Source organism: Coloeus monedula (genome assembly GCF_965178545.1).
Source record: "Coloeus monedula genome assembly, chromosome: 4".
NCBI lineage: Eukaryota > Metazoa > Chordata > Aves > Passeriformes > Corvidae > Coloeus > Coloeus monedula.
Window position 1 is genome coordinate 17,290,745 of NC_138784.1, and position 9,145 is coordinate 17,299,889.

At 42.6% G+C, this 9,145-nt stretch overlaps 1 protein-coding gene across 2 annotated transcripts in view; it reads left to right on the forward strand.

The window, feature by feature from the left end:
* CREB3L2 (cAMP responsive element binding protein 3 like 2) overlaps nt 1–8,782 on the forward strand; it is a 75,098-nt gene extending 66,316 nt beyond the window's left edge. For both annotated transcript variants that reach the window (XM_082280268.1, XM_082280269.1), the window contains exons 10-12: nt 313–439; nt 1,122–1,347; nt 2,144–8,782. In XM_082280268.1, the coding sequence (XP_082136394.1) occupies nt 313–439; nt 1,122–1,347; nt 2,144–2,219 (429 nt within the window). In that variant the 3' untranslated portion in view covers nt 2,220–8,782. The remainder of the gene's footprint in view (nt 1–312; nt 440–1,121; nt 1,348–2,143) is intronic.
* Nucleotides 8,783–9,145: the final 363 nt, after the last annotated feature.

Genomic DNA, 9,145 nt, shown 5'->3' on the forward strand with positions numbered 1-9,145 from the left:
AGCAAGACTGGGACCAGCAGCAGAAGTGACCTTGGAACTTCTCTGCAGTATCTGTAAAGCACATATGGCAGCTTTATCTGCTTTTCAACTTTGTGAGTAAATAAGGCAGCTGGTCAGAATGGTGCAGACATTGAAAATGAAACCAGCATTGAGATGTGCCCTTTAGAACACTGAATTGTTATTGTATAGGTGCCTTTTCTAGGTGTGTAGTGATGAGAATGGCCTCAAATGATTTGTTTTGATAAAGTAGCAGTTCTCATGTGCGCATGTGGGTCAAGTGCACTTACTTTTCCTGCATCCTCCCTTTGCCAGATGGTGGTGCTGTGCTTTGCAGTAGTTTTTGGCAGCTTCTCTCAGAGCTATGGGCCATATCCTTCTGCTACAAAGATGGTGTTGCCCAGGCAGCATTCCTCACCAGAGTCCTACACAGATTCCATTGGTAAGTGACAGCTGTTTCAGTCTTGCTCTTTACTTGGTTGTACTTAAGCACTTGTTTTCCACCCCCATTCCTAACCCCCTTCTCAAGCACCTATTGCTTTTCTGCTCCTTAAATGGCCATTTTTTTGTATAAACCCATGTTTTTCTAAGAAGGATAGCTTGGCAAACTATGCTCATGGCAGCAGTCTTCATAAAAATGAGCAAAAACCTTTTCCCCACTAGCATCCTTGGTACTTCTGTTTAAAGAATTTTTGCCTCTGCTTGTGGAACTAAAGATAGTGGTCTGTGAAAAGTAGCAGGGTTTCTACTCAGTAGCAAATGTTCATACTGTTAAAATGCACAAATTATTTCAGTTGATGTTTTCTTTGCCACTGTTACCAAAGAGTCCAAGGACTGAATGGGAAATTGTTAGTATTACATAACCATAGTGAACCAATATATTATCAAAGTTATTATTTAATTTTGTTCTTGTTTTGTGAATAATTTAGAGCTTTTTGATCCCTACCTGGAGCATTCCTGTGGTTTCTTTCTTCAGCTATCAAATTGCCAGTTAATCACTGTGAAAAAGAAACGTCTTTGCAGCTTTGGCTGTGCTCTAACAGTTTCCATTTCCTGAAATGACCAGGGCTGTTCTCTGGGCTGTCTGTTGCTCATCTCATTTTGCCTTCTGTCTTTGTATGCAGTGAGGTCAAGGAGTCTACTAATTTATGAAGAGCCTCACCAGCTGGAGGAGCCATCAAGCCCAATCTCCTTTGCAGATCGCAATGACAGGCAAACAGACACCTCCAAGTTCACAGCACTGTCCCTGGAAGCTGTGTCAGGGAGACAGCAGGATGATATAATGCAATTCACAATAGCCAACGAGACCAGGCTAGAGAAATCAGTGCTGCTGGGCCTGCAGCAGCACAGGTGAGTGCAGGGTGGGCTGCTTGGGACACAGGTGTTCTGTCACTGTTGTTCATGCCTGAAGGCCGGAGGTTAGACTAGCAGCTCAACTATGCTGGGCACCATGAAGCATGAAGTAAGGGTTTGGTTTTTATCTGGAGAGTCTACAAAGTCACTGTTGCTCTGGAGAAGTAGTTACAGCAGAATTGTAGTAATACAGCTACCAAACTCAGTACTTCTGCCAGAAACCTAACCCCTGTAAGCCTGTTAGTTGGGCCTACCCATTTCTTTAAAGCACTTGCTTGTATGCTTCCCAAAGGAATAAGCTTTTGCCAGTTGTATGGAGTGTGAGGTTGTGACTCACTGGGCTTTCTATGAGGTATGGGCGTGAAGAGCTGGAGTTTCTCGCAGCAGTCGTCTTACTAAAACATTACTGCAGAAAGTTTGCAGGACTCAGTCTCAAGAGACAGACATATAAAATTACCTGAGTACTTAAGTTCCTACACTGAGTTCCCTCACTTTCAGCATAAATGTAAGAGTGTTTTTTGTTGTTGTTGTTTTATTTTTTTTTAGCATAAATGTAAGTTTTGCAGGCCTCTGAAAAGAGAGCGATTCACTGGTTTAAATATGTGTGCTTCTTTCTGCTGCACCTTTGCTTGCCTAGAATCAGAGAGATGACTAATTCAGTATGTTACCAGACTCAACTGACTGACAAATACCTGGTAAATGCTGAATGGCTCTTTAGCATTAGCCAATTCAAGCAGGATATGTACTTTTAAAAATTATTATTAGCATTAACCTTTGTTTTTTTGTTCCCTAGAGTCAACTCCGAACTAGAAGGAAATGAAACACTGAAGATAATTGAAATAGATAGAAGAGTCAATGCCACCTCTTGAAAATAAAAAAAGGCCTTTTTTCTTGACTTCCCTCTTTCCCACATATTTTCAACCAAAGTTCCCCTGACTTATCATCCTCAGTGAACCAAAGTACAAAAGAGAGGGAGTTCAACTTCTGCATTGACTGGTGAGGCTGTGACTACAGATGGGATCTCTTGTCTTTGTAACTCCCTTCCTCATGTCGCACACAGTCCCTGTCTCTGCTTTTATCCCTTTCCTGTCTAATACTGCAAGGACAGGATTGAATTATGATAACAGATGATGCCAGCAGTGTGCCAGTGACTGGTGGGTGTGTGTGTCTGTACATGCACACAGCTTGATCTGAGCACAAAGACATTCTGGAGAAGGGTGAATTGTGCAAAACCAATGGGAGCGTGTGGGTGATAGGTTTCTTGGGAGAAGGTAATTGGGAGAGAGAGGAGATGCAGCATGATGGTGCTTAGAGTCTCACCACAGCTCTGCCTACTGGTCTACAGCACTTGAGCCTTTTGGGGGGATAGAGGCACGTGTGCAGCCTGCTTCTGAAGGGACAAGAAAAGACCCTAACAGTGCTGCGTTCAGAGCACAGGCAGGAGAGGGCTAGTCCATGATGCTGCTGAATTGTCCTCCCCTGGCTCTTTCTCTTCTCCCCTCCAGCCTCTTCATCAGTTAGCAGGGTAGGTTTCTCTGTGCATTGAAAGCAGTCCTGGTAGGCTTCCCTGCTTCCACCCTTGAGAAATTAAGCAAAGATCAGTCACTGTCTTATCACACTTTGTGTGGGAGAATTACACTAGTTCAACTAAATCTGTTTAAAAAGCAGGTTTTGTTACATTTATGCAATATTTTAGACGGATGCCCTTTAGTCTGCTTAAGGCTAATCTGTTTAGCTTAAATCAGTTCCTTCCCCAAACTTAATCAATGTAAGGCTTAAACCAGAAGTGCCTCCTGAGAGGACCATATGGATTTAATTTATTGGCTTCTAGGTGGTTGATGAAATTTCTTGTTTAGACCCAGTCTCAGATTGTCTTGTGTTTTGTTTTCCCTTCCTTGCCATCTTCCTGTTACTGTTGTAAATAGTATTTATTAGCTTTGAAAAATTCTGTTCAGGCAGTTGCAATGAAGACAACTGAGCTTTCCTAACACTGCAAGTGAGCTGGGCAGACTCTGAAATCGGACACACAAAGATCACTGAACACCCATTTCCTCCCCTTAAGCTTGAATTGTCCTAAAATAAAGCCATGTGTCTTATTTTCCTCTTGTCTCCTTTTCCAGAGATGTGATCTGAGACCAACTGCTTTGGGTACAGATAGGCATGGTTCATGCCTAGAGGTGGTGGATACTGTATTAACTGTATGGCAAGGCAGCCTCTAGTCTGAGGAGCTGATTTTGTAGGCAGGAGACCTGTTGAAAGAGGAATGAGATGAGCACATGGGGAGGTGAACTGACTGGCCCAGGCTCAGTGGGAAAGGCAAGAGCAGCAGTCAGGTCTGATCCTGGTCCAGTATTCTTCTCCATGCTTTGTTTTCTCCTTGTCCCACATCGTTACTGTCTTCAAGCGTCCTCTCTCTCAGTACCCTGGTCATGCCTTTGCCTGAGCTGTGCTTCTTGCAATTTGTCCTTGCAGGGGCATGGTTGAACTCAGTCCAGAATGTGAGCAGGGTTTTATCTGGTTCCTACAGAAGGGCACTCGTGCTCCATTGAGGATGGATTTAATGTGAAAATCCTAATTCAGCAGGCTAGCATAGCTACTTTACAGTTTACCAGAAAAAGTCAATTTAAAAAAAAAGTGATTTGAAGCTCTTTTTTTCTTTTACTTTTTTCCTATTGATAAATAAGGGAAAAACTAACCTAGCCTTACAAATAATTTTTTACTATGTACAGTAGATATTTCCTGCAACTATTCTATTTTGTAAAATATTGTATTTGTATTTTATTACAGCAGCTGTCACACCAGCTCCTTTCTTGTTCTTCATTCTCCTTAGACTTTCTTCCTTTGGCATCCTATTTGCCACCCTCAGGCCTGACTCAAAAGTCAGCGAAATGAATGGAAGGAATTTGGTGAACTGGAGGGGACTGTGGATCAGTCCCCTCTGTGCCATTTTAAGAAGGTGTTTCACATCTGCGACAGTGAAACAAGTGCCTGACTCCATGAGCTAGTACTGAGTTCTGGTGTACAGATGTGCTTTTCTAGGTAATGCCCTATTTGTCTATGCAAGTGCCTTAATATTTTACCTGAGGTGACCATGAGAGGAGAAATGCTGTTGTAGTCTATTTTGCAAGAGTTCCCTTCTTGGCGTGGGTCAGTCTCCGCCATAAAGTCTGTTTCTCTTCACAGTGTTCCTGCTGGGTTCTCTGAATCATTCCAGTATCCATTAACAACTTTTGTGTTTGGTTTTTTTTTAAATGGTTTAAGGCTTCACAGTGATCACTGGTGAGTGCCACAAGGGATGGCTGCATTGCTCAGCCACTTGAGGTCAGCAAAGTGACAGGAGTGAGCTGGGGTTGACCCCGACTGATCAGCATAAGTGGGCAAGGTCATAGTTTAGAAAATTCTTTAAACGGTCTTTTTTTTTCCAGAACACCCTTGCTTTGCTCTGAGGGCAACCAAGTGGTTAAATGTTTTGCAAAAGGGGGCCCAGGGTGTGAAGCACACCACCACTTACCAGTCTTGCAGTTTTCACTGTGCAGCCTGAGCTCCTGCCCATTGACAGCTAAATGGATCACCTCCCATTTCAGATACAGCTGGCTAACTTCACTGCGTGAAAACCAAAGTGGAATTATTTCTCAGTTCTTAAAACATAGATGATTTTGCACAACCAAAATGGCTCCTCCTCTCTGAAACCTACTGCACTCGCCACCATTAAAACTTTGCCCCTTTTTTTGTTTAATTTGGGCATGTTGGTTCAAATCTGGTTGGAAGATAATCATGTTTTCATCCTGAGCATTTTAAACTACCCATGGTCTGGGTCAGGCCTCTGTACTAGTTCATCCAAGCCAGTATGGCCATACTGATTTCTTGTAAGTGTTTGATAATCTATTGCTATAATCTGAATTTGTGTAATCCTGTAAGTTATTTTTAGGTACTCCTTTAGGGAATCTCTTGACCTAGCACACACATTGCTTGGGGATTTATTGTATTACATGTTACTTTATAATAAGGAAAAGCTTTGCTTCACTTTGATATGTTTGTGATCATTTTTCTTCAGGGGCCTTAATGGAACAGGTTTCTCTGCTAGGGGCCAAGGAATCCCCTGTCATCACCTACTCACAGGCTGTTGTGTGGCAAGGACCCCACAATCTCCAGAGGGAGTTTGTGCCCGTGTTTTGTACCTAGCAGGGGATGAAGGAGGCAGCACAGGTGCCAGCCTCAGCATCCAGGGATGACCTCAGTGAGAGCGTTGATGCACTGCAGACCACGTGGAGAGGCAGCTTCTGTGCTCTGAGTTAAGGGCATAGGGCAGGAGTAGTAAGGCATATTCAGGGAGGATGCCAGTAAGTGCTTTTAGTTAGTTCAGCTCTATTACTTGAAGCCTTAGCCTTCTGCTAGTGTGCTTTTTCTGGTGATCAATGGCTTGGTGCTGTAGAGTCGGGTGTGTATGGACAGGATAAGCAAAGGCTTTATGTGCTACATAACTTCCATTTCCAGTAGAGGACTTCAGTGATAAACTTAAGATTCCTCAGCTGTAAGGTTATGTTGCTCATCAGCACAATTTTATACACACTAGTAAACTTACCTTTTGGCCTATAGCTTTAAAGCATCTAGATCTGTTGGGTCTTTGCTTCTAGGGAGATAAGCTATTAAGGAATGTAGGGCATTATTTTATATATACGTATATTTAAAAAGTCTGAAGCACAGGGCATGTGATGTTTCTAGCCTTGTTACCAGTGTGTAGATAATGTTGGGGCTTTTCACCCCAGGCTGTTTATAGTTCTTTGCTGCACTTCTTTCATTTTGTTTGTACCATTCAATATTTTTCAGCAGCACAGACTAATGGATTAGGCTGAGGTTCTTAGGCCAGATCCCAGCTGATATAACCAGCATAGTTCTCACACACTGCTCTTGGAGGCTGCAGGTCTGATTTGTACTGACAGGGGACCTCTTCCTCCACGTCTCTCTGTGTAACAGTATATCTCAATGTGTTCTTGATTTTTCTAACATAGACCAAAAATTAATCTAAAAACTTTTTTCCCTGCTAAAGAAACCAACCCACTTCTCCACTCCCATCCCCCCAGACTATCAGTGGTGAATTCTGTCTAGACGCTTTTAGAATGTAGGTCAAGTAAGTGAATGATGCTAATTGCTACGTTGGGAGGGATTTCCACTGAGTATTTGGGCTCTAGATTCTAGCTAATGCCAAGAGGCCATTGTTCAAAACCCACGCAGCTAAGAACAGAGGAATATGGAGTATTTTTATACTCTTGGTGACTAAAATATTTCTTTTTCGAGTCACTAATTAAAAAGGGAACATTTTGTATTCTGAAGGTGAAATGATAGGTCAGTACTTTGTAGCTACAAAAGTTGTCCCAGCCTAAATAATAGTGTAGTGCTATGATGTGTTGCTGCTTTGCACTATCTAGTGATAAAGTTGAACAGCTTTGGGGGTTGCAAAGGGGAATCAACTGATGTATGTGTTAAGTAAGGTCTTTTCAAAGAAGATGTAAGGATTCAATCCATCTTGTAGCTTTCTCATGGCCAATAAAGTGACATTGGGCATTCAGAGAATTTGTTGAAGGTTGATCCGGATTAGTACTGCATTGCTTAGGTGATCAGCATCCATTGGAAACTCCAGGATTGAGTGGGAAGTTGCAATTTGGTTTTCTCATTTTTATGTCAGGCCTTTTTCTGTTTACCAAGGTGTGTATATATATATATGAATCAAATTCCTGTGTAGGAGAAAGTGCATCATGTGGGAAACTCATTCGTGATGCTGTTTGGATCTGATGCTGAATGGAGTTTGGATATTCTTTATTAGCAGTAGTCTCTTGTCTGCCCTACAGCCGATCTCCAGATTCTTCCTCCAAGAGCTGCAACTAAAGAGGTGAGAACAGAACATGGGAAAGCTGGATTTGTAGACCTGTCTTACAGAAAGGGGGAAAGAAAGGCAGGTCAAGGGACTCCTCACATCACAGGGAAACCTTCTAGTTCTTGATTCCATAAATCAGCAGTGATAGCCTCTTTCATTAGTTACCTGCTAGGTTTAGCTTTACTCCTATTCCCCTTGCTTTTTAATACTATGTAGTCCTGTTCATGCATACCTGACCTTTATGTTATATCCCACTTTCCCCTCCAAACAGCAGGAAAAGTCTTTAAACCTTAGCAGTCCATAGTAAAGGGAGTAGAAGAGAGAGAGGGGGAAGCAGAGGCAGGTAATACATTTTTTTAGCAGGACTCTGCTCACATCTGACTTTACCATGACAGATTTTAATCCAGTGGTGCTGATATAATGGCATCTTGCTTTGTTCATTTGTACAGTTAGCAAGAACGAGTGTGTGTGTGAATCTGTGCACGTGTGCATGGTGAATAATCAAAAGGTATCAAAACCACAGAGTTTTCTTAATGTAATACATGTTGCTAAATAAAGGCATCTACCTGAACACACAGGGCACTTTGGGCTTGGTGCAGCAGAAAGTCCAGGCATTTCTCTCTGAAACCTGTTCACATTCCACATCACGGAGCACTCGTAAAACTGTTGTGTGAATTGCTGTCTGAAGACTGTCCTGTGATTAATTGTTGACGGAATGTTGTTGCACTGTGTCATTTTGTGTGCATAGACTGTCTGGCCTTTCTATAGAACAGTTCTAGTTTGGTACAAAAAATAATTATTTTATATTCTGGTATCATTTTTGGTCTGTAGCATTATGGCTTTGAATTTTTTTTTTTTTCCTCTAGTGGTGTAAGTTAGCCTTAAAAGGTGGCCCCTGGGAACTGATAGCTCAAGGAACACAATTTGTTGAGCTGGTCTTCTGGGGTCTTCCCTGGGAGCACTGCTGCCCTGACTACCCCTTGGGCACAGTGAAATGCCAGCCAGGGGAAGCAGTTTCCTCTCAGAGGGTGGTGCAAGTACATCCCAGTTTCCCTGAGATTCACTAGGCCTTCCAAGGGTAAATCACCTGGTGTTACTCCCCTGAAGAGAAATACACATCCAGGGCCAATTCCATTGCCTTGGACCATACAGAACAGCACCTTGTGACTAAGTCACTCTGCTGTGACACCCCTAGGGCACTTAAGCTGGTCTTTCCCTCTCCCTCTGTTCATGTGAATGCAGTATAGGTTTGTGCAAACATTTGAAACTATCTAAGATGACAGCGACAGTGATACTAGTGCAAAAGCAACCCCCCCAAACTCCTTGGTAAACTTCACTGGGGCCTCTTCTGACTGCAGATATCTCTATTCTCTTGCCATGTCTATTTAACTCTGTGTCTGTGTTCAGTGGCCTGTCTATTTTTGTACAAGTGCTGTCATCTGGATGCGGTCCCACCTGATTTTCATACTGCAAACATGTCCATTGGGTGGAAAGAAATTGCTGTTTTTCCTTTTTAAATCATCTGCCTGATTCTGTGAGAGAACAGACTACCTGCTTTTGTAGCCTAAATATGTATGTAGTGAAGTATGTTATGCTTTTCATTTCTTGCAAATAAATATTTTCTGTAGAAAAAAGCAAGTATGACTTGTTTGATTTCCTGATGATCGGAAAAAATCTGGGCCCTTGGCTTTCCTGAGTGCGCCAGTGTGTGCAATGTGTCCATCTTCAACATGGCAGAACCCTGGTAATTCGGTGATAGAAAAGGAAGGTAAAAAACAATGATGTGGGGTTTTACTAAAGCTGGCTGCCCCTTCCCTTTTTGAGATTAGCAGAGAATTATATCTCAGCAATGGGTGGAAATCAGGTGCGGGCCGAGGGCATTTCATAGTGAAACTGATACTCAGTGCAACTCTGTGCTACAGC